This window comes from Arabidopsis thaliana, chromosome 5 (genome assembly GCF_000001735.4).
Source record: "Arabidopsis thaliana chromosome 5, partial sequence".
Classification (NCBI taxonomy): Eukaryota; Viridiplantae; Streptophyta; class Magnoliopsida; order Brassicales; family Brassicaceae; genus Arabidopsis; species Arabidopsis thaliana.
The window spans coordinates 17,989,770-18,013,129 of NC_003076.8; the positions used below are offsets into that span (position 1 = coordinate 17,989,770).

A 23,360-nucleotide genomic window follows, 5' to 3' on the forward strand; every position below is an offset into this window, starting at 1 on the left:
TGCAAGAAGTCAATTTTGCTGATGAGACTGTAAAACTGAAGGAAGAAGAAAGGATAAGACATTAAACGCAAAGAGATCACTGAAACAAACCAAAAAAATGGCAGCTTTGTGTTCTCATTTGACCATCTCATCTCTACATTCACTTTCTCGATACGAAAATTGCTTCCTTTCATCCCAATTTTCAAAACCCTTGTTCCTAAACCAATCTCAGAACAAACCCAGATTCTCAATTTCATTTTGTCTCAAGCAAAGTAATCATGACGAGAGGCAAATTCAACAAGACTCTGCCAAAGAAGAAGAAGAAGAAGAAGAAGAGTATTGGGTTGTTACAGCAGTAAGAAGCAGATACAATGAGATTGTTATAGTGGATACTGCTTCTTCCAGATATCTTCTCCTTGATTCAACTAGTGAGACTTCTTATAACCCTAATTCCTCTGTTTTGGATTAGGGTTTTTGTACTATTCTATCCTCTGATTTTTTTAAAACCTTGCTATGTAGAGAATGTGCATAGTGTTATCAATAAAGGAGGCCAAAATTGGACTGGATCTTATTGGGTATGTTAGACTTTCTTGCATCAATCTTTTGTTAATGACATTGCTGCAGAAAAAATCATATCTTTGGTTGTTTCTATTTTCAAAAATTGTGGTTTTGTCACAGATAACGTAAGATTGTGCTTAATTTTGAATCATATCAACAAATTTGTTGCAGGATGAGTTTGCGAGTTTGCCGCCTATTATCCCTAATGGTCCCGTTGCAATCTACGGCTTGGTGAGAAACTACGCGATGAATCTTGTACCGATTTGATATCCATTGTCTGAGATGTGTTGTGTTGTTGTTTCTTAGGGTGGTGGAACAGCTGCAAGATTGATGCTTGAGTTGTGGCCTACAATGCAGCTGGAAGGTTGGGAAATTGATGAAATTGTATGTAAGAAGAAGCTATCTTGACTGACCCGATTAAGATTTTGCCGCGTTTCGTTGGAATCTTGAGTTCACTGTGATTATGGAACAGTAGTTGATTGAGAAAGCAAGAGACTATCTCGGGTTGTCTGAGCTAGAGAAACCGACATCGAAAGGCGGTAGACTTTGTGTTCATGTAGATGATGCTCTCTCTCCTTCTCAAGATGTTTCAGGAAGATATGCTGGTGAGATTTCAATATCAATATCAATATATGTTTGCCTATTCTGGTTCTTATTCTGAGCTCTTATGTCTATTTAGGGATCATTGTTGATTTGTTTGCTGATGGGAAGGTCTTAGATCAGCTGCAAGAGGTACTTTACATGGTTATGATTGTTAGTATTATTAGTCACATATCGACACTTTACCTGTTGATGTATTGATTTCGATTTTCTTTAGGTCCCGATTTGGTTAGAGCTGGCTAGTAGGCTAATGCCTAACGGTCGCATTATGGTGAACTGTGCGGGAATCGAAACAGAACTTCAGAATGGAAAGCCTCAGTTGTTGTTAGATGACTCAGCCGGGATGTTGAATTCCACCGTCAAGATCTTGTCAGAAGCATTTCCTGGACAAGTAAGTAACACATTTCATCTTCATCTTTTGGTTAATCACTTGTTTGAATAAAAAGATTAAACTTCGTTTTCGTGGTTGCAGGTTTGCTGGAAGAGAACACCAGATTCGGAAGGTCTCAACTTTCTTGCCTTAACCGGAGGCTTACCTGATCTTAGTGACTGGTCTAGTAAGGTTCCAGTTCGTTTTTGTGAAGTAGTGAAGCAATGGAAGCTTTGTGAGTGAGTACACAAAGTAGCTGAAGTTTTTTTTTTTTGGTCATTTTTCATTAATCGTAATAAATAATTAATCAATTTAAATGAAATTAACAATGTGATTTTTCCTTTTTTATTTAGTGTTTTTTTTCTCCTAGATTTTTTGGTTTCACATATTATTCATGTTTATGGATATTAGCATCATTTAATGATTTTATTATAATAAAACGGATATTTAAAGTTTTTATGAATCATCCATTATTCTTTTTTTAAATCCATCTTTCATATCTCAAATGTTTAAAATATTTGAATTTTATAGAAGAAAACTTTAATGATGTTATGTTATGTATATATAAAAAAAAGTTTTTATCAGTTTCTACTTGTACTTTATTTTTAAACCTAAAAACAATCTTTAAATAATTTTAACCTTTGAAATTTATTTTGTTTTAATAACCAAGGGTTAGAAAATTCAATTATCAACTACAACACACCAATTGTTAAGCCACCAGAAGAAAGTGATGACTTTGGTAGCCCATGACAAAGCAGAAAAAAACAGTCACTACTACTACCACTACAACGGTCATGGTTGCCACTAATCTAAGGCCGTACACATCCATATTTACATTCCAAAGAATTCTCTGCAAAACCGTTTTTAACGCTCTCAGTACAAGATTTAGACACTTGTCACTTTATCATAAAATGGTAGAATCTATAAATACAAAATATACAATGAATGTGTAACTTGAAGGTTAGGAAATAAAAATATATATGATTTTCAACCATCTTCTTCAACATTTCTTTCAAACTTTTCTTCAACTCTTATAGTCTTATAACACTCACATCAACTAGTAGAACTACGAGTGTCGAGTTCTTTTTTTAAGAAATTATTAGTATAATTTTTTAAAATATTCTCATCCTATTAAAAAAGAAAAGATTCATATATCCGGCTAATATAATTCATAGATAAAAATGATATTTTTCAGAAAAAAAAAGAACAAATTTGGGTCAACATCAGCGTCACAAAAAATAGAAACGTCATGTTTAATAGATAGTACTAGCAAAAGCCTATATATTCAAACAACATTGTCTAATTTCTCATATTAGAAGGACTAAAATAACGCCTTTCACTTAATTTACGGATATAGATAGATGATACTAATTAATCTTTATAATTTTACCGAACCTATTCTATTATTTCATCTTAATTTTGTTTTACTCAATTAAAAATCTGAATATAAATCACATCAAACATCACAAAAAAAAAGATATACGCACTTTAAATTTTATTTAACTAGGTCGTTGTTCACACCAAAAAAACAATACAAAGAGAGTAGATTATGTATGTGTCTTGGTCATTTTAGTTTGTGTAATTGCACAACATATTAGTTCAAAGATATAATTTTCAAGGTGCGATTTAGTCATAGCTAATTTGTTGGTTCTGCATCCGGTTATCTACTTATCTCTACATTTGATCTCGATCGGTTTAACCTAATTTATATTGAACTAAAATGGATTGAATTAGTCAATAGTCAAAACGATGACCTTGAAGGCTTGAACCTATGAATACACTTAAGATAAGTCGAATCCAACAATATTGAAAAATACTTTACTCTTAATAATCTTATCATGGAAGAATACGCAGCTAATGTCTTAAGAGAGGAAACGAAGTTCCAGTGGAGCAGAAGAGTGCGTACCACGTCATTTGATTAAAATAATAATAATACAAATTGGTTACATATAACTGCATCCTACTCCTATTTTCGTTCTTGCTTGCACGTATTGAATAGTATAGCATAAATATATGTTACCTTAATATCGCAACGACTTGATCAATTCAATCCATAGATAAGGCTGACTGCTTTTAAAATTGTATTTCCATTAAATTTATGTTTCGTAGTATAGTTTTTTAAATTTTTATATCTAATGTATAAACATAAAAACTATATATATATCATTAAGATAAAAAAATTCAAAAAAGTCAGAAAAACTGAACAATAAAAACAATTATTTAGGAACATAAATTATTTTTTAGTATGTAAAACTGAATTTAAAGATTGATAAATAGAATTTAGAAATGGAGGATTTGGATCATAAGAATATATAATTCAAGCAAGCAAATTAATTTATAGAGGAAATTCACATGGATAATAAGACAAATAAACAAAGAAAATAAATTATCCACACAAAGACAATCAATATTTTTTTAGAAAAATGTACCATGAAGAAAATTCAAGCCTTTTGTGGCGCAGCCGCCGGAGTTTCCGGAGCCTTGGCCGGAGTTTCAACCACCGGAGTTTCGGGAGCCTTAGTCGAAGGAGTTTCAGCCACCGGAACAGCGGCAACAACTTCTTTTTTCTCCTCCTCCACAGGTTTCTTCTCTTCCACGGCAGGCTTCTTCTCCTCTTCCACAGCTGGCTTCTTCTCTTCCACCGGCGCCGTCTTCTTCTCCTCTTCTACGGCTGGCTTCTTCTCCTCCGCAGCTGCGAGGACCGGAACCTCCACCGGTTTAGCCTCTTCTTTCTTCTCTTCAACTATTTCTATCTCTTTCTCGCCGGTTGCAATTATTTCCTCCGGTTTAGTTTCTCCTTCCTTGGCCGGTTCTTCGGTTTTCACGACGACCTCCTCCACGACTTCCACCTCTCGTGGCTTCTCCTCCTCAACAACTTCCTTTTTTGCTGGACTCTTCTCGAACAATTTCTTCATCCTTGGAACAACCTTCGACTTCCAATAACCCATCTTTTAAAAAATTAACCTGCCACCAAAAGTAAAAAACATTATTAGAAGTTTTCTATATATATGGTTCGCGGTAATTTTACATAAACATAACGAAAACAAACGATCTTAACTCTTAACCTAAAAGACTAAAAACAAGGCAGGATCATCGATGAACCTTCGTTTTTATACATATAAATACATCTACCTATATAGACTATAGATTATAAATTATAACATAAATTTAATCACAAGCCTTTGTCTTTTTTAATTTATACGTGTTATGTAGAATCTCTAGAATCACAAGAATATCAAGCAAACCCAATAACGAGCAGAACAACAAAAAAACGAATTCTAACCTCTAAATTATCTAAAACGAACTTGTTATGATGAAGTTTTTTACCTGAGGCTCTTATTCGTATGGAATAGACTTTGTTTTTCTTAATTTTCTCACTAATTACTTTTTATGTCTCTCTGATTTTTAAGAATCCCCTTCTCGTATTATAGAGGAGATTAGCTTCTAATCACCATGGTTTTCAACTAAATTACGTTACTACCCTTTTCTTTTATCGTCGTTGTCTATCTTTTTCCCGCTGCCGCCAGAACAGATTCTGTTGGCTGGTTAAGGAAGTCCGGTTCACATTAGTAAACCCGAAATAGTTACATGAAATTGAAATCAATAAATGTTTTTCTCTCTAATATAATACTTTATTGTCATCTATTGAGTAGTTTTGTTAGGAAAAAAACCGGAGTCTTGCATAATTTGTGATTTTTGAAATTTCGGTTTTCTTAAAATACCGGTTCAGGTTCTAAGAAAGGACAGCGTTGAAAAAGGATGATAAGGGTAGATACGTAATTTAAGAAGGAAATTGCCAGCTGGCACAACAGTTGGCAAATATAGAATATACCCCTTTCTTATCTTATATTAAAAGGTATATTAATCTGTTTAACTAACATTTGTTTATATCTAATTGAATTAGAAATATCTAAAACAATTAACAGTTATTTTAAAATTTTGGTCAACTGATTAGCTGTTATCTAAAATTCGTGTCTTAATCTTGATTTTTAGCAATTAAAATGACATCAAATATAGGAGATGAGTATCCAATACACTCTGGCTATTTAAAGGAAATCAAACTGATTATAGATTTTTTTTTTTGTATAAAAAATTTGTTTTGCAAGACAGACATCCCACCCTCGATATCTAAGGATCATAAAAATATGAAATCTTCGTCACAACATGGTTTACACTCCTCTTTATGTATAAACAAATTCTAATTGTAGTTTGATTAAAAATAACAAAATTGAACAAACACTAAATTATTTTAGAGATTCACAATTCATTTCCACATAATAAAAATTTAACTTCTCTATTTGAAAAGCATCCAAAATTTATACAATAAGAAAAAAACTCAAATCATATGCAGAACTAAGTATCAGAAGACAAGAAAAAAAATTGTTATCACAAGTTTCACTAACTAGTAACTGGTGAATTAATTTATGCAAGTGATTCAGTTACCTATAAATAGTAGTTACTAGGTATATAATAACTAATCAAATTTATTGGGGAATATTTTTTTTTTTTTGAATTTTGTGAATTATATAACGGTAAATATGGGCCATGAGGATGATAAGATGGAAGAAACCCATGTGCATCATCATGGGTTTCTTCCATCTTCTGCTTGTCGTCGATGATTAGTAGTCGTGTTCTTCTGATGTTGGTTTGATTAAATGGAATTTGAGAGAATTTTATAATAAATAATAAAACCTTTTTAAAATTCTTGTAAAATCAGCTAAACAGTTTATTATCTTATAATTTAATAAATTGAATATCTATACATTATCATATATTTCACATATTATATTTTGCATAATTAAGTAATAATAAGTAAATAATATCTAAAAATAATTATCTTTACTTAATTATTCAAATATAATATGTGATAATGTAAAGAAATTCAATTTATTAAATTATAATATATACAAAAAGTAGTAATAAAAATTGTTAATTAAATTTTTTAATTAATTTTGTTTTTTGAAAATATTAATCTAAGCCCTTGAGCAGGTCCGGAAATTCGTTGGGTTTAGCGAGGCATGCTTGGACATAGGTTTTTTTGTCAGGAGTCCATAAAAATAAATGCCCAACGCAGACATTTGTGATGATAGATATGGTGGAGAGGAGTTGAGTCACTCGTGTCTTTTCTTTTAAACCTTAGCGTTGTGCAGAAGTTAAGAGCTGACAACCAATACAATCTCCAGATGCTCAAAAAACGTTACTAGGTTGTGATTTGGATGATAAAGTTGTATGAACGTTACCAGGTTCTGCTTAAGTAAACGATTTAATTAAAATCTCTTAATATCTTTGTTTTTATGTTGCATTTCATGTAAAACAAGATTTTTTTTGTGAATAAGTTATGCATTCATACAAATGCAGCCATGGCATGTTCTATTTGTTGGTCGATAATTGAGTTTCAGACGTTTTCGAATTGTAAGAGTCGCAAGTAAAGACACAATTCATTGTGTTGTAGTTTTTTTTTTTTTTTCTATACAAATCAGTTTTGTCGTGATGAAAATAACAAGTTTCAGTTAAATGAAAGTTCATATTTTGGTTTCTTTTCTTCTTTAAAACAGAAGCGATAATTTTTAACTTTTACTCTGTTTATTCCTTCTCTTACTCCTATTTTTAACATGGTATCAGAGCTTGTATTGATCGTGGAGAATGTCTAAGATAAACGCGAATAAGAAAAAGTCTCATGCGAGAAGAAGAGAAAGATGGTGACAACATATCAACGGTGAGAAACCGAAAAATTAACTTGGAAGCAAAGAACATTATCAGTCCATTGACATCGAAGAACTTTATATGACATTTTTTCCAATTAAGGGTGCTTGTATTCCAGCTTTTAATATGCTTGTCGTTTGCTACTCCATCACTTAATGAACCTCTGTGGCCAAATGTAACAATAATTTTCATCAAACACCGTCTAGGGTTAAACTAAGTTTCCTAAATTACGATAGAGTAGAGATTTTTTTTATTGAATCTAATGTTAAATTATATTCAAAAAAAAAATAAACGTTTATACATACAAATGTAAAAATTTATCTTAAAAACATTTAAAGAACTCTATGGTGTTCTTCTTGACCCAAACCACATTTGTATCTCATTAGTGTACTTCTCTCGAGCTTCTCTTCGTATTGTACTCAAACGGTTTCTAATATTTTTGTCGATTAACTTGATAAGCCTCTCCGCATTTGATGGCTCCTCGCCATGTCTTCTACCATTCATTTCCCTCCATATCGAGTGAACTGAGTTCTGAAGAACATATCCAGGGATAAAACTCTGTGGTGTCGAAGTCTTTTCTTGCAAGCATCAACATAATATATTGCCATCTTTCCGAATATTTGTCCAGCCATTCGAAACTTTGAGAAAACACATTGAAAGAAGAGATGCTCCCTTGTCACTATAGAGTATAGATACAAATGGAAACAATGGGTTTTCACGTGATAAAGATATTGTACGCCTTTTATTATAATCATACAAGATACAACACATGAATGAATTTTTTTTTTGTGCAACACATGAGTTATGGAGATTTTTATTCACGTAATAAAGTCATTGACTCATTGAACGGCTTTTATTAAATCATACAAGACACACAAATAAGCTCGAATTGTAGAACATTCAGTTCCTTTGTGTTGAACTTAAGACCCTAGAGATAAAGATTTGGATCGGACAACCTTAGAACGGGCGTGGCAACAAGTGGATTCTTTAGCTCCAACACGATCCCAAACTTCTCCTCGACCTCCACTCTCTCTCCTTGCGGAATTTTCCAATCAAAAGAATGCAAAAACGTAGCGAGATTGTAAAGAACAACCCTCTCGCCCATAGCCATTCCCACGCATATCCTACGACCAGACCCAAACGGTAGATAATTGAAGTCATTTCCTTTGAAGTCATAAGACATATCCAGAAACCTGTCGGGATCAAACTTCAGTGGATTCTCCCATACATTCGGGTTCCTATGGATTGCCCACGCGTTGATGAAAATCTTTGAATCTTTAGGGATGGTGAAGCCGCCCACCACGGTGGTTTGTGACGGGCGCCGAGGAACAAGGAGTGGAGCAACCGTGTGAAGCCTTAGAGTTTCTTTCATAATGGCGAGAATGTATGGAAGTTTAGAGATGTGAGATTCTTCCACAACTTTTTCTTTTCCCACAACTTTGTCAACCTCTTGTTGAGCTCTCTTCATGATATCGGGGTTGTGTAATAGCTCGGCCATCGCGAATTCTATTACGTGCAGTGATGTGTCTGTACCACCGAGCACCATGTCCTAGAAAAATACAAAAACAGCCATATATAACAAATCTATTTGCGTTACGAGGGACAATTATTTTTAACTTACCATGAGTACGGCCTTGACATCGTTCATGGTCAACTTCGTCTTTTCAGCTTCTTCATCCTTGACTTTCAACAAGACGTCTAGAAAATCCACAGCTCTCCCGTCACTACTGTCCCTATCCATCCCCAACCGTTGGTTAATGATCCGGTCGAACATCTGATCCATTCTTTGAGCCGGTCTTCGCATACGCTTAGCCAAACCCTGAAGATCAAACCGGCTCAATACCGGGAAAAAGTCGGAGATATTGGGCACTAGCAGGAGGTCGTTCATCTCTCTAATCACCTCTAAGAACTCGGCTCCAACAACCTCCCTCTCTTCTTCCTTAACCGTTGTTCCCCATAGCATCTGCGTCACAACATTCAACATCATCAAGAATATTTGTTCTCCCAGGTTAACTGGTGAACCGACCCGAGCCTGGTCCGCCAAATACCGGACGGTTTGCCGAGTCTCTCGGCGACGGAGGTCAGTGGAGGAATCCAACATGGCGTTTCTCAGTATCCTATTAACACATAGCTTCCTCAGCATCCGCCACTTTGGTCCATACGGCGACCAAATGATCTCCGTACCACCATACGTGTTAACAGGGCCCACAGCAGGGACATCGTGGTTCGCGAAGATGATGTCATTCGTTTTGAGAATCTCTTGCGCTACTTCAGAAGAGGTGACCACGATTGTGAGCTTGGCCCCGAGCCAGAGTTTGAAAATGGGACCGTGCTTTTTAGCCAGCCCTTGGAAGTAGGTGTGAAGCTCCGGTTGGAGGAATGGAAGGTTTCCGATAATGGGAAGGCCCCAAGGTCCCGGCGGCAACGGTGGAGACCGCCGTTTGCATTTGGCGTAGAGCCAAAGACACCAACAAAGAGTTGATATAACTATCACAGTTAAACCATAGTCAAGTTGGTCCTTGCGACTTCGGTTTCTAAAGAGACTGGAAATGTCTGTCATTTTTTTTCATAGATTTGATGTAGAGAACTGAGGAGCGGTTTTGATCTTCTTTTATAATTGGTGAATTTTATTATTCTCTCCATTTAATGAGCGGTGTTGTTTTGTATTTTTAATACAGTTTACAAAAATTAATCTTGTGTTTATCTTTATTATATCAACTCAATATAACTAGAAATAGATATTTACATATTTTTCTTAGTGTATGTGAAACATGTTATATTAATATTCAAAAACGTATAGTTTTGCTATGTTCAATGACAAGAATTGTTTTTCCCTGTTTTTAATCTGATGTTTAGCTACCACTTGGTTTCTTGGGAGGACACAAATATGTGTGAGGAACTTTATATACTACAAGAAAACATATCGAATTTTGACCAATTTTTTGACTAAACATTTATCATCTTAATTTTTTTTTTATAATTAAGTTGAAACTCGTGCGCCGAGGTTTGGAGAATTCTCGTGTTTGTGTGTCTATCACGTTTGTTCAGTTTCACCAATGATATAATACGCACTTAGTCACAAAGGAGATATGTATGCATATGCATACTCATAGTTGTTCATAAGCTATCATATATGGAACACGAGAATGATTATCTAGAGTATTGAGGAACCATAATGTGTTACAAAGTAAACCAGTTCAACTAGAATGCAAGAATTAAAAGTGTCCCACACACAAACACACATGTGTCTATAACTTTGTATATGGTTCTATTGAATGGTCTTACTATTCCACTCATCTGACAAAGGTAAGACGACAGCTCATGAGCTTAACATAGTAACATATCTAGTACAGTCACGGACTCATCACCAAAAGAAAAAGAAAGCAACAAGATATTATAGTTGGGTCTGGGACTATCAATAGAGTTTCCCTTTCTAAGACTACTATAGCTAATAATGAAAAAGTGAAGAGACTAGACAAGATGTACCAAGTAATTGGGCTAGTTGCGTGTCAGACTCCCTCCTAAAAGAGTGAGATGACTGCTCCCTGAATTTGAGGCTTCTTGAGAGAGATTGCCTATTAATCTTAAGGGAAAATTTACAAAAAAAAGATTATCCTAGGAGACTATGGATCTTGGCCCGAAACTTCATTAAACAGAAAATTAAACAACTAGAGAAGAGGTTGTTTAACAAATGGTATATACTAAGCTTTTGGTCACAAAAAAGACAATTATGCATATATAATTATATATCCATACATACAAAACAGTAGGACAGCCACAGAGATTAAAATAGCTACCTAACATCTATCAATAGAGTCTCATGGACTCTTCAAAAACGTAAAAGAAAGCAACAAAGCTTTAATACTTGGGTCTAGGACGAACAATGGAGCTTCGCTTCATAAGAGTTCTTACGTTAAATAGATGAAGCAATTAGACGAGAGGCTTAAAGAGGTTATTTCATAAATGGTATAGTATACCTAATATCTGGTATACTCACGGACCTTCACACACACAAAAAAAAGAAGCAACAAGCTTTGATAATTGGGTCTAGAGGGCCAACAATGGAGCTTCGCTTTGTAAGATTTCTTACGTTAAATAGATGAAGAAACTAGACGATAAGCTTATAAATAGGTTATTCCACAAATGGTATTCTACCTAATATCTGATATAGTCACGGACTCTTCACACATGCACCAACAAAAAAGAAAAAATAAGAAAGCAACAAGACTTGCTAATGGGGTCTAAGGCCTACAATGGAGCTTCGCTTTGTAAGAGTTATTTTGTTAAATAGATGAAGAAACTAGACAAGACGCTTAAAGAGGTTGTTTCAAAAATGGTATATTACCTAACATTTAGTATAGTCACGGACTCTTCACAAAATTTATAATTTCTCTATTTCACTAATTAAGCACATCACTTTGGTTATAGGTATAACAAAAGAGAAGGGTTATGTTAAAGAGCAATTAAGAAACCTGGAAATGGGTTCAGGGACCATAAACAGTAAATCCCCATAAGGAATTTAATAAAAATGGTAGAAGCAAAATTCAATAAAAGAACAGTAAATGCTAAAGATAGACTTTGAATTTCTTCATTTGTAAAAATGTACTTCCCTTTATAAAGGTGCATGGATTCTCTTTTTTTTTACCATATTCGATTTCTCCTTTTTACTATTTATCAAAGTCTTCTTAAAAATTTGGAAGTAATGGAGACAAATCATTCCCTCAAACAAAAAAAGTTAACGAGTGTTGTTGTGTAACAAATCCACCTGTGACCGAGGATACATATGACTGATGAGCTAATATTAGTTGAAACAATTTTTCTTTTCTTTTTTACCAATTGGAAACAATTTAATATATATGGTATGAATTACTTATACTCTTAATTTCTCTATTTCAGGGAATATAAGAAAAAGAGATTGATAAGATCTTTGATACGCTACCGGGAATAATATTGAACAAAATGCTATCAACCAAATAAGACATATAACTACATAAGCAAATCATACAATTTGGAAAGTGTTTTTAGTTTCATTTTAAATCATTGTAAAATAGCATAATTGTAGCATGATTATCGTGAAAATCCAAGTTGAGGCCATATTTCAAGTGCGGTCCCGCCAAAACCCTATTGACCTTAATCATGGCATCTTCTACACCAAACTCGTATTGTTTATCTTTCTCCATGTCTATTTCACTCTTTTCAATGTAACCTAAGTTGATTTTCTAAGTATGAAACATCAATTACATCCTGCACAAGGTGGGTGAAAACTAGGACATGCAAACAGGGTGTAGACGAGTAGTTCCTAGTTTTTATCACTTTTCTAATTGCACTCTGAAACTAGATTCTCCTTCTATCTTTAATCTCTCCTGAATTTCTTCTTATCTCATGCATGTCTTCTTCTATTTATTTTTTATTTTTTTAAATTTGTCGACAATTTCTATTTCTTTTTATTATTATTTTTTGTATGAATCGTTTCTAACCTCTTTCACTCAGCACTTAATTAGAAATCTGAATTAAAGATCAATATACCATGGGTTCAACAATTGAATGAATAAAATTTTAGAAACTAAGATCGAAAATTATATTCAAAGTGCTAAGAGTAATCATTATTTTGTGTTTATATTCTGGTTTCTACTTTTATGTTCCTATTTTTTCTTCTCATTATTATATTTTTTTGGTTTAACACTTTTTCTTTTTTCCAACTCATGTTAACAAATTAAGCTACAAAAAAAAATATGTTGTAATGGGAAACAAAATAAAAAAGAATTATGTTATGCGAAAAAAAAAATATGCGGCAACAAAATTTTGGCTTGTTTTAGGTATCAAATAAATTTGGACCGGCACTGTTTGCGAGCGTAGAAGAAACTGTTCACACATACTAAAGTAATGGTTGACAAGATCAGTTTCAGAGTTGACGATAAGAAATCAACTAGGTTAACAAAATGTAATGAAATCAGAACATGGAAATCTGAACGTGGCAGATAAATATACATATTCAAACTCTTTTCTGTTAATTTGCGCAGAAATGCAAATTCAATTGCTAAGCCTATGCGGCCTTTACAACGAATCAGTTAAAATAATCAAAGTAAATCAAATAATCTAATGATGATATATCGTGTTTACAGGTTTATATGGAGGAAAATATAGTGATATGATAATCCTCATTTAAATCATTATATAGTGAAGATACTACTTACACACGTAACCTCCTCGATCGTCTTTTCCGATTGAAGTGGTACAGAATCCTATATATATGACTACCTTCTTGCAAGTTTTCCACCAACACCACATCTCTCTCTATCTATGGAAGCATTAGGAAACTTTGATTACGAAAGCTACACCAATTTTACAAAATTGCCATCCTCCCAATGGGGTGATCAGTTCCTCAAGTTTTCCATTGCTGATTCGGTGAGCCCATTTATATCTTTCCGACTATCTTTTAACAATCAATGCACATTTGTGTATTCCTTATACGTACGTTAGATGGCTATATAAAGATCTTTGACTTGTATCAACTTCCAGGATTTTGATGTCCTTGAAAGAGAGATTGAAGTACTAAAGCCTAAAGTAAGAGAGAACATATTCGTGTCGTCTTCCACAGACAAAGACGCGATGAAAAAGACAATTCTTTCTATTCATTTTCTGGACAGTCTTGGTCTCTCTTATCATTTTGAGAAGGAAATCGAAGAGAGCCTAAAACATGCTTTCGAGAAGATAGAAGATTTGATCGCTGATGAAAATAAATTGCACACAATCTCCACCATCTTCCGAGTTTTCAGGACATACGGTTACTACATGTCTTCGGGTAAGAATTTTTAAAACATATACATGTTGTCCGGTAAGTAATATTTTATATGAGTTCTTATAGTCTTATTGTATCGAATTTTCAAATTCTATTTCCATGTAGATGTTTTCAAGATATTCAAAGGAGACGATGGTAAATTCAAGGAAAGTTTAATAGAAGATGTCAAGGGTATGCTAAGCTTCTACGAAGCAGTGCACTTTGGGACAACGACAGATCATATATTGGATGAAGCTTTAAGCTTCACATTGAACCACTTGGAGTCACTAGCTACAGGTCGTAGAGCGAGCCCACCACATATTTCAAAGCTTATACAAAATGCTCTTCACATACCTCAGCACCGAAACATCCAAGCGTTGGTTGCAAGGGAGTATATCTCGTTCTATGAACACGAAGAGGACCACGACGAAACACTTCTCAAGCTAGCTAAGCTCAATTTCAAGTTCTTGCAGCTTCATTACTTCCAAGAATTAAAAACCATCACAATGTATATGTCATTGATCTAGTTTTCTTCAAGATAGCTAGGGTTCTTTCTGACTGCATATTCTTAATCTTTTACATATTTTGGTAGGTGGTGGACGAAATTAGACCATACATCAAACCTTCCACCAAACTTCAGAGAGAGAACTGTAGAGACATGGTTTGCAGCATTGATGATGTACTTCGAGCCACAATTTTCACTTGGGAGAATTATGTCGGCTAAGTTATACTTAGTAATAACATTTCTAGACGACGCTTGCGATACTTATGGTTCAATTTCTGAAGTTGAAAGCCTGGCCGATTGTTTGGAAAGGTACCTTAACTATATCTATTGCAATGATTGAATCACACTAAACAATTAAATATGAGTGGAGTGTTTGATAACCAATTTTTTGTGATATATGAACAGATGGGATCCAGATTACATGGAAAATCTTCAAGGTCACATGAAGACTGCCTTCAAATTTGTGATGTATCTTTTTAAAGAGTATGAAGAAATACTAAGGTCACAAGGAAGATCCTTTGTGTTGGAGAAAATGATAGAAGAGGTGATTACTTAAAAAAATTATTATTCATGGGATGGTAATAACTTGTAACATGTTTAATTTTTTTTGGTAAGCAGTTCAAGATTATTGCTAGGAAAAACCTCGAACTTGTCAAATGGGCACGTGGAGGTCATGTTCCTAGCTTTGATGAGTATATAGAGTCTGGTGGAGCCGAGATTGGTACATATGCAACCATAGCATGTTCCATCATGGGACTTGGAGAGATTGGTAAGAAGGAAGCTTTTGAGTGGCTAATATCTAGACCAAAGCTCGTTCGGATTTTAGGTGCAAAGACCCGTCTCATGGATGACATAGCCGACTTTGAGGTACTAGTTTTCAGTATGTTTGGTTTTTTTATTGCTTAAAATTTGACATTATATATAAGAATACTATACCAATTAGGCCATGAAATTTCAAACAATGTGGCGCATAAATTTTATAAAATATATGGACTGTTTTAGTCAATTTCATAATTCTCTTCGCATAGATTATGTTGAAAGTTTTGGTATAAATCATCAGGAGGACATGGAAAAAGGTTACACTGCAAATGCACTCAACTATTACATGAACGAACACGGAGTTACAAAAGAAGAAGCCAGTAGAGAACTTGAAAAGATGAATGGAGATATGAACAAGATCGTAAACGAAGAATGCTTGAAGATAACTACCATGCCACGCCGAATTCTTATGCAATCCGTCAATTATGCACGTTCATTGGATGTTCTCTATACCGCGGATGATGTTTACAACCACCGCGAAGGAAAACTCAAAGAGTATATGAGGCTTTTGCTCGTAGATCCTATACTTCTTTAGGACTTGGGATGCATCATGTTTGTTACTTTCTAATTTTTTATGTGATTGTGTTATGTGATTTACCGTTTTCAATCTCGGACATACAAATTGTGTTATGTGATTTACGGTTCTATTTGATTATCATGGTTGTGTGTTTATTTTATTACTACAATAAAATGTTTATGTGTTTGATTCTCATACATATATGACTTTTTGTCTTAATATTAAAAATATGTTGAATTAGTATGGAGAAGGCTATTTATTTATTATTATTTTTTGGTAGAAGGAGAAGGCTATTTAATTAATCAAACATAACGTAGTATTTTCTTATAATAAATCACAGGGGAATTGTTAAAAAATGTCCATTTCTCAATACCACTTTAAAAACTTTCTCAAAACAATACCTCTAAAAATGATAAATGATTTGGGCTAAAATGGAGACTTTATTTCTTGTTTTTATTGAATCTTAGACATCTGTCATTTAGACAAAAAAAAAAAAAGACATCTTTCATAATATCTAGCCAATTGGCAGCTTGAAGATTACCGCATTTATGCTTAACCGGTTCATCAATTTCGGACGCGTATTAGATGTTTACTATGCAGAAGATGATGCCTTCAAACACCACAAACGAAACTTCAAGATTATATCCATAGATCACATACACTGTGTATGATACACATTAAAGAGTTTAGTGATTTGGGAATATCATTTTTTTTCCTTTTTGGGTTTCGATGAAGTTTACAGAAAATTATAATCCAACAAAATTAGTTCACAATGATGAAAGATTTAAGGCTTCTACTTATGAGTTCTACAAATGTCTTACACTTAATCACATCACTCAATAACATAGTTTGGAGCAACAGCTAAGATCCTCTCGTCTCTTTGTGAAGATTTTTTCTTCGTTTCCTCTGCTTCTGCGGCTTCTTCTTGCTCATTAGCTAACACTATAAGATGACCTTCTTTACATACCAAACTCTGTGCAATGCATAGCTTGTGTTAGATAGAAACATCATTTGAAATAATTTTATTCTTAACTTCTATGATTGTTTTGGATTTTTACCTCAATGATGGCTCTGAGTTTCTTGATATCGAGTTTTACTTGCTCTTGCGAACTATATTTCTTTTTCTCATTCTGTTGATCGATGAACCATCGAATCAGTTCCTTTTGTCTAATTCCAGGCAATTCAGAACCTAAAGGAAAAAAATTGTTTTCAATAGTTGAGGAGAGAAAATGAAAAGTATGGAAAATTGAAGAGTGTTGTTGCTTACTGTCTTTGTTTACAGTTTCTTCATGTTGTCTAAGGCGAATGACTAAAGCCTGTGTGATTCTATCATATTCTTCCTCGCTAATCACCAGCTTTTGAGCTGCTGCTCCATTATCTGTTGCTACGTCATATGATGTTAATTATGATTCTTTCTTAAGTGAGGCAGAGAAAAAATGAAGAGCACAAACTGTGCATAAATACCTGCAGTTGCAGAAGCTGGCTCAGCTGCACCATTCTGTTGATCTTCCTCTCCATCAACAGGGTTTTCAATGTCATCTGTGTCGTCCATGTTGTCACCATTAGCATCTTGGTACTCAGAAAGATCGATATCGCCTGACTCAACACTGGATAAGAGAAGCAAGTATGGTTGTTTACGGTTAACATTTTGGGAGAATTTTAGGAGATAAAAATATTTTTTGAAGATGTTCGAAGTTACCTGATGACTGAAGTCTTTAGCAGTCTGACAGCTAAAAGAACATGACTTGGTTTAACCTGAAAGAAAAATAACAAGTTCCCAGATAAATCAAATCAACTACTGGATACTGGTAGAATAAAAGAAAGGAACAGAAAAACGTTTTAGGATTATCTCACCAGAATTTCCAAATGACTCCTAGCAATGGCTTCTGAGAGCCTGATCAGTGCCTCTAGCTGCCTAACTGTCATTCGATATGCGACTCTTGTACCTGGAGTTGTATCACCTCTACGAAGAGCAACATAAGACTCGACAAGTAACTTTCTTGCTTCTGGGCTTAGCTGCAACACAACAGATGAATATAGAGAAAAGATGTTAGCATCTCCAGCAAAAGAGCCTTTAGCAATCAAAAACTTTTTTCGGGTTAGTCAACAACCTTTGGCTTTAACGTTTTGGCATATGCAATGTAGCGCTTGAGTTGTACGGTAGTGAATTCAGGAGATAGCGCTGCTTCATGCTTCTGGTGAACTCGCACAATATGATGGGCAATGTGGTAATCCGTTACCTCATCAGGGTCATCAATCATAACGTACACAAGATCAAACCTCGAAAGAATGGCAGGTGGAAGATTAACGTTATACTGAAAAAGAGCATGATCAAACCACAATTAGATATAAAACCTTCCATGAAAGTTCTTAAGCAAAGAAAGGAATACAAATATGCATCTGTTTGGTCTAATTCTTGGATCACCTTACCTTAAGTGGTTTAGATTTATCATATCGCCCACCAACAGGATTAGCTGCTGCAAGAATTGATGTCCTAGCATTCAAGGTTGCTTGTATACCAGCTTTTGTAATGCTTATCGTCTGCTGCTCCATTGCTTCATGAATAGCAACCTTTGTGCCCAAATGCAATAATTTTCATCAAACACACTCTAAGAAACATAATCGTCTGTATAGTAACAAGCAATGATGCTGACTTACCTGATCTTTGATATCCATCTTGTCAAACTCGTCAATGCAACATATTCCATTGTCAGCAAGCATTAAAGCACCAGCCTGTTGAAGAGTCAGATAACCTTAATTAGAAAAAGAGCATAGAAATCAAATTTACAAAGAAAGGCTATCCTTCTTTAAAGCGGTTATAAAGTTTAGGTAACTTGAAAACTCTAAAATTACCTCAATGCAGAATTCACCAGTTTCCGGTTCTTTTGCCACAGTTGCAGTCAACCCAGCTGCAGAAGAGGACTTCCCAGATGTATACACAGATCGTGGTACAATACCTGCGGTATACCTGCAAATAACAAACCAAAACTGAATGATCAGATTTCAGAAAAGGAAAAAAAAACAGACAGCTTTGATTTTCAATGAGAATCATTACTTGAGGAATTGGGATTTAGCACAGCTGGGATCCCCAACTATACAAACATTGATGTCTCCTCTAAGGTTGATGCCTTCATGAGTTGTCTTGTGCACACCGCCTAGAAGCATAAGTAGAACTGCACGTTTGATGTCTTGATGACCAAAAACGGTTGGGGCCATGCTTCCAACTAACTTATTGAAGTAATCAGGAGTATTTCTCATCTGCTGAATTTCATCTAACTCTTCTGCCTGCAAAGTTTAAATAATCATGTAAGAGAAAAACCAGGATGCTGCGGTATATTAACTCTTAAGACTTATAGGTAGTTTATTTCAAGCCTCACCGTGAACTGCTGTTGATCATCTTCGTTAGAATCATTTTGGCGGTTCCTCATGTCAGTGTTCCTACTACCATCAGCAATCTAGAAAGAAAAAAACATTGATATTGATCAACTGGTATCACTTAAGTTATGGCTTGACAGATACTAAAAAGTTGACAAACCTGCACTGAATTAGCGATAAAGGCAAGCCGATACGAAAGATCTCTAACTCCTAGAGCCTTGAGACCTTGAACACCTTCATGTCCAGCAGTAGAGCTTTTCTGCTGTGATGAGTCTCGACGACATTCTGCTCTCTCTCCAGGTGCTGCCAGTGCTGATATGTCAGGTATAACAACTACTGTTCCCGTAAAAATAACCCTGCGAGAACAATCCCAAAAGGAGTCACAATCAAATGCAAACCCTTTATTATTATAATGATGGAAGAAATAACTTAGAGAACTGACACAAAACGAAATCTTACGTGTCACCCGCTCTGGCCTGTTCCACAATCTCATGACGCAAAATGACATCCAAAGACCGTGGCAAGGAACCTGCAGGTATCTCTTTTGAAGTCTCCTGCATTCTAACCCTTTGCCAATCCGCAAACTTACTTTCTTGTCTAAGCAACGCCCATCTTGCTCTGTTCAAACAAGTCGGGCTCACACAGATCGTAGGCTGCAACAAGGCCACAAATCACTCAACAAACCAAAAGAAAACAAGCTACTACTTCTTCCTACTACAAAGTGTATAAAAAAAAACACCAAAAATCAAAGAATCAATTACCTGTGTATACTTAAACTGTTGTTCAACATTCTTTATAACACTACCACAATCTAAACACTTGAAAGTCCCATATAGAAGCTCAGGTCTCACTTCACTTGTTCGAGTAACCACACCTGTCACCGACACTAACTTTCCAATTTCTGCCGTCGTTAACTCCCTCAACCTACAAAACCATCATCATCACAATCACCACACACTAAAGTTAAGCCAAAATATTCATAACAACTACTATAATATCAAAATCATTAATTAGATATTTAAAGGTGTTACCTTTTAGTGAAAGGAAGATTGTAGAAAGAAACATTGATATCTTTATTTGGAGTATCATCAGAAATGAAAGAAGGATTCATTTCAATCACAAATCTCTTACACGCATTCCTCAAATACGGCTCAAACCTAAAACCAAAATTTCACACACAAAAATCAAAAAACCCCAAAAATCAAAACTAGGGTTTTAGATTAATAATCAGCAAATTAGAGAAACAAAAAAACAAAACCTCAAATATTCATCAGCTATTGCTTTCTGAAGAGCGTCATTAAAACCCATTACATGTGAGAAATCAATGTACATCATTGTTGATTCACCACCTCGAATCGCTTCAATCTCTGCTTCGTAATACAACTCCGGCTTGTTCGCATCTAATCGAAAACTGAAACCAAATTGAAACCGAAACTGATTAGAGCCAAAATTGAAAGAAATTGGGGGAAACAAAAAGCCCAAAAACGCAAACCTTTTCAGGAATTCGAGGAAGACATTCTCGACTTGAATCGCTTGTTCATCCATTACAAATCCACCAAAAGCTTCCATTTTTCAAATTCTACCTCACTCGAAATTTTCCTCTTCACTACCAAAAACTGTTTGCGACAAAAACCCTAAAATCGTTTGAACGGAAAACAAAACCTTTCTCCACTATGGGCAAAGAAATGGCGAGCTTGTTGTGGCGGGAGTTTTAGGTGGGGTCCTCTAACATTTTCCCGCTAAAAAGTATAGCGATACGTGAATTGGGCCTAAACTTTGGGCTTATATATTGGGCTTATAATTTGGACCTTTAAAATGGACCTTTTCAAATATATATTTGATCAAGACAACCATGCTTATTCTAAACTCTAAAGATAATCGATTCTGGTTATTAAGAAAATCGATAGAACAAAAAAAAGAAAACGAACCTTCACGAATGTTTTGCTATTTTTTCTTCATTAGAAATACAACTTGATAAGATCATTTGAATGTTCTGTTTACTAATTATGAACAAGTAAAACTTAAAAGATTTGTTGTTATACTATCTCTATCTTATACTTCTCTATTTATAGATTAACATAACAAATTGCCATAACAATTCTCTTGCCTATATAATTCTGAGCTCTATTCATCTTTTCACAACAAACCAAGTTTCAACAATCAATCATAAAAATGAGAACTAAATATTTTTCTTTGCTAGTGTTTATTATTGTCTTGGCTTCTAATGAAGTTATAGCCAAGAAACACTCTTCAACACCTAAATTAAGAAGAAGTGATTTTCCAAAAGATTTTATTTTTGGAGCTGCAACGTCAGCTTACCAAGTCGAAGGAGCTGCTCATGAAGATGGTAGAGGTCCAAGTATTTGGGATACATTCTCTGAAAAATATCCGGAGAAGATAAAAGATGGTACCAATGGATCTATTGCAAGTGATTCTTACCATCTTTACAAGGAAGATGTGGGTTTACTACATCAAATTGGTTTCGGTGCCTATAGATTCTCTATCTCGTGGTCGAGGATCTTGCCACGTGGGAATCTAAAAGGAGGTATCAACCAAGCTGGTATTGACTATTACAACAACTTGATCAATGAGCTTTTGTCTAAAGGAATTAAGCCATTCGCCACCATTTTTCATTGGGACACACCGCAAAGCCTTGAAGATGCTTACGGAGGATTCTTTGGCGCGGAGATTGTGAATGACTTCCGCGATTATGCGGATATTTGCTTCAAGAATTTTGGAGATCGAGTGAAGCATTGGATGACATTGAACGAACCATTAACAGTTGTGCAACAAGGATATGTTGCTGGTGTAATGGCTCCTGGAAGGTGTTCAAAATTCACAAACCCTAATTGCACCGCGGGAAATGGAGCTACCGAGCCTTATATTGTTGGTCACAACCTCATTCTTGCTCATGGAGAAGCAGTCAAAGTATATAGAGAAAAATATAAGGCATCTCAAAAAGGTCAAGTTGGTATCGCTTTGAACGCGGGTTGGAACTTGCCTTATACCGAATCAGCTGAAGATAGATTAGCTGCGGCACGAGCCATGGCCTTCACATTCGACTATTTCATGGAGCCGCTTGTAACCGGTAAATATCCGGTTGACATGGTCAACAACGTAAAAGACGGTCGCTTACCTACATTTACTGCAAAACAATCTAAGATGTTGAAAGGATCATATGATTTCATTGGCATCAATTATTACTCATCTTCTTACGCTAAGGATGTTCCTTGCTCAAGCGAAAACGTTACATTATTCTCTGATCCTTGTGCTAGCGTCACAGGTGAAAGAGAAGGAGTGCCTATCGGTCCAAAGGCAGCATCAGATTGGCTTTTGATATATCCAAAAGGAATTCGTGATCTCCTTCTCTATGCAAAATACAAGTTCAAGGATCCTGTCATGTATATAACAGAGAATGGTAGAGATGAAGCTAGTACCGGTAAAATCGACCTTAAAGATAGTGAGAGGATCGATTACTACGCTCAACATTTGAAGATGGTTCAAGACGCTATATCAATTGGAGCCAATGTTAAAGGATTCTTTGCGTGGTCTTTGCTAGATAATTTTGAATGGGCAACGGGCTACTCAGTCCGATTTGGACTAGTTTACGTGGATTTCAACGATGGACGTAAGAGATATCCAAAGAAATCGGCAAAATGGTTCAGAAAGTTATTGAGCGAAAAGAAAAGGAATTGATGAAACATGCATCATTACATTATATTAACCAACTAGGTTAATATATGCACGATGTGTAGTTTGTTTGAGTAACAATTTATCGTTCTGTTATAAATATTGTTTGGTTATCAAACTTGAATACTAAAATAGTGATTCAAATGTAAAAATTTTGTGGACACTATATTAAATGAAACATTTCCAATATTTCAAGTTTCAGTATTCTAGAATTGATAAATTAATTGTACTTTAAGAATCAAATATTTAAACAAATAGTTGATGAAATAACACTCTATATTGAATATTATATTAAAATAATTAAAATTATTAGTTTTTTTTGAGATATTAAAATCATGAATGCAAAATATAAAAGTTATATTATTTATTATTTTTGATTTCATAAAATGAGTATGTATTCTTTTAGAGATAAAAGAAAAAAAGAAAAAAATTGGCAAGTTCGATGCAAAACCCCTTAAATATGGGG

The 23,360-nt window shown here is 34.7% G+C and overlaps 6 protein-coding genes across 9 annotated transcripts; 3 read left to right on the top strand and 3 right to left on the bottom strand.

Annotated features, from left to right (window-relative positions):
* The first annotated feature begins 23 nt into the window (after positions 1-23).
* AT5G44600 (S-adenosyl-L-methionine-dependent methyltransferases superfamily protein) lies at positions 24-1,948 on the top strand. Its single transcript, NM_123827.3, has 8 exons — positions 24-407; positions 499-554; positions 709-768; positions 844-921; positions 1,013-1,142; positions 1,217-1,269; positions 1,355-1,528; positions 1,610-1,948. The coding sequence occupies exons 1-8, from the start codon at positions 98-100 to the stop codon at positions 1,748-1,750; spliced, it is 1,002 nt and encodes a 333-aa protein (NP_199273.2). The 5' UTR covers positions 24-97; the 3' UTR covers positions 1,751-1,948.
* Positions 1,949-3,765: 1,817 nt separating this feature from the next.
* MAP18 (microtubule-associated protein 18) lies at positions 3,766-4,953 on the bottom strand. 3 transcript variants are annotated; one of them, NM_123828.4, is made up of 2 exons: positions 4,835-4,953; positions 3,766-4,471 (listed from the first exon to the last, which is right to left on the bottom strand). In NM_123828.4, exon 2 carries the CDS (start codon positions 4,453-4,455, stop codon positions 3,949-3,951), a length of 507 nt encoding a protein of 168 aa, NP_568636.1. In that variant the 5' UTR covers positions 4,456-4,471; positions 4,835-4,953; the 3' UTR covers positions 3,766-3,948. The 3 variants fall into 3 exon arrangements, with proteins under 3 accessions (NP_568636.1, NP_001331522.1, NP_001331521.1); NM_001344568.1 differs by having other exon boundaries at positions 3,787-4,471; positions 4,566-4,924; NM_001344569.1 differs by lacking the exon at positions 4,835-4,953 and adding an exon at positions 4,791-4,815 and having other exon boundaries at positions 3,796-4,471.
* A 2,874-nt stretch (positions 4,954-7,827) lies between these two features.
* On the bottom strand, positions 7,828-10,682 carry CYP706A3 (cytochrome P450, family 706, subfamily A, polypeptide 3). The gene is made up of 2 exons (NM_123829.3): positions 8,832-10,682; positions 7,828-8,759 (listed from the first exon to the last, which is right to left on the bottom strand). Exons 1-2 carry the CDS (start codon positions 9,768-9,770, stop codon positions 8,139-8,141), a joined length of 1,560 nt encoding a protein of 519 aa, NP_199275.1. The 5' UTR covers positions 9,771-10,682; the 3' UTR covers positions 7,828-8,138.
* A 2,544-nt stretch (positions 10,683-13,226) lies between these two features.
* Positions 13,227-16,080, top strand: AT5G44630 (Terpenoid cyclases/Protein prenyltransferases superfamily protein). Its single transcript, NM_123830.3, has 7 exons — positions 13,227-13,615; positions 13,730-14,012; positions 14,115-14,496; positions 14,581-14,802; positions 14,899-15,037; positions 15,112-15,360; positions 15,554-16,080. Exons 1-7 carry the CDS (start codon positions 13,511-13,513, stop codon positions 15,845-15,847), a joined length of 1,674 nt encoding a protein of 557 aa, NP_199276.1. The 5' UTR covers positions 13,227-13,510; the 3' UTR covers positions 15,848-16,080.
* Positions 16,081-16,442: 362 nt separating this feature from the next.
* MCM6 (minichromosome maintenance (MCM2/3/5) family protein) lies at positions 16,443-20,898 on the bottom strand (the record flags this gene model as incomplete). 2 transcript variants are annotated; one of them, NM_148088.2, is made up of 18 exons in its annotated part: positions 16,443-16,802; positions 16,888-17,018; positions 17,097-17,207; positions 17,294-17,436; positions 17,529-17,584; positions 17,684-17,845; positions 17,941-18,144; positions 18,260-18,400; positions 18,488-18,562; positions 18,683-18,797; positions 18,885-19,114; positions 19,207-19,284; positions 19,365-19,560; positions 19,664-19,857; positions 19,966-20,128; positions 20,236-20,361; positions 20,463-20,615; positions 20,697-20,898. In NM_148088.2, the coding sequence occupies 18 exons, from the start codon at positions 20,771-20,773 to the stop codon at positions 16,662-16,664; spliced, it is 2,496 nt and encodes an 831-aa protein (NP_680393.1). In that variant the 3' UTR covers positions 16,443-16,661. The 2 variants fall into 2 exon arrangements, with proteins under 2 accessions (NP_680393.1, NP_001331629.1); NM_001344570.1 differs by having other exon boundaries at positions 16,526-16,802; positions 16,888-17,207; positions 20,697-20,773.
* Positions 20,899-21,376: 478 nt separating this feature from the next.
* BGLU13 (beta glucosidase 13) lies at positions 21,377-23,113 on the top strand (the record flags this gene model as incomplete). Its single annotated transcript, NM_123831.2, has 1 exon — positions 21,377-23,113. The coding sequence occupies one exon, from the start codon at positions 21,377-21,379 to the stop codon at positions 22,898-22,900; it is 1,524 nt and encodes a 507-aa protein (NP_199277.1). The 3' UTR covers positions 22,901-23,113.
* Between the last annotated feature and the right edge of the window lie 247 nt (positions 23,114-23,360).

Excerpts from the sequence above, each read along its gene's own strand:
- AT5G44600 (NM_123827.3), top strand. The coding sequence starts at position 98 with ATGGCAGCTTTGTGTTCTCATTTGACCATCTCATCTCTACATTCACTT. Across the intron at positions 408-498 it reads TCTTCTCCTTGATTCAACTA|AGAATGTGCATAGTGTTATC; the intron begins GTGAGACTTCTT and ends CTTGCTATGTAG. Across the intron at positions 1,143-1,216 it reads TGTTTCAGGAAGATATGCTG|GGATCATTGTTGATTTGTTT; the intron begins GTGAGATTTCAA and ends ATGTCTATTTAG.
- MAP18 (NM_123828.4), bottom strand. The coding sequence starts at position 4,455 with ATGGGTTATTGGAAGTCGAAGGTTGTTCCAAGGATGAAGAAATTGTTC.
- CYP706A3 (NM_123829.3), bottom strand. The coding sequence starts at position 9,770 with ATGACAGACATTTCCAGTCTCTTTAGAAACCGAAGTCGCAAGGACCAA. Across the intron at positions 8,760-8,831 it reads ATGTCAAGGCCGTACTCATG|GACATGGTGCTCGGTGGTAC; the intron begins GTAAGTTAAAAA and ends GTATTTTTCTAG.
- AT5G44630 (NM_123830.3), top strand. The coding sequence starts at position 13,511 with ATGGAAGCATTAGGAAACTTTGATTACGAAAGCTACACCAATTTTACA. Across the intron at positions 14,013-14,114 it reads CGGTTACTACATGTCTTCGG|ATGTTTTCAAGATATTCAAA; the intron begins GTAAGAATTTTT and ends ATTTCCATGTAG. Across the intron at positions 14,803-14,898 it reads CTGGCCGATTGTTTGGAAAG|ATGGGATCCAGATTACATGG; the intron begins GTACCTTAACTA and ends ATATATGAACAG.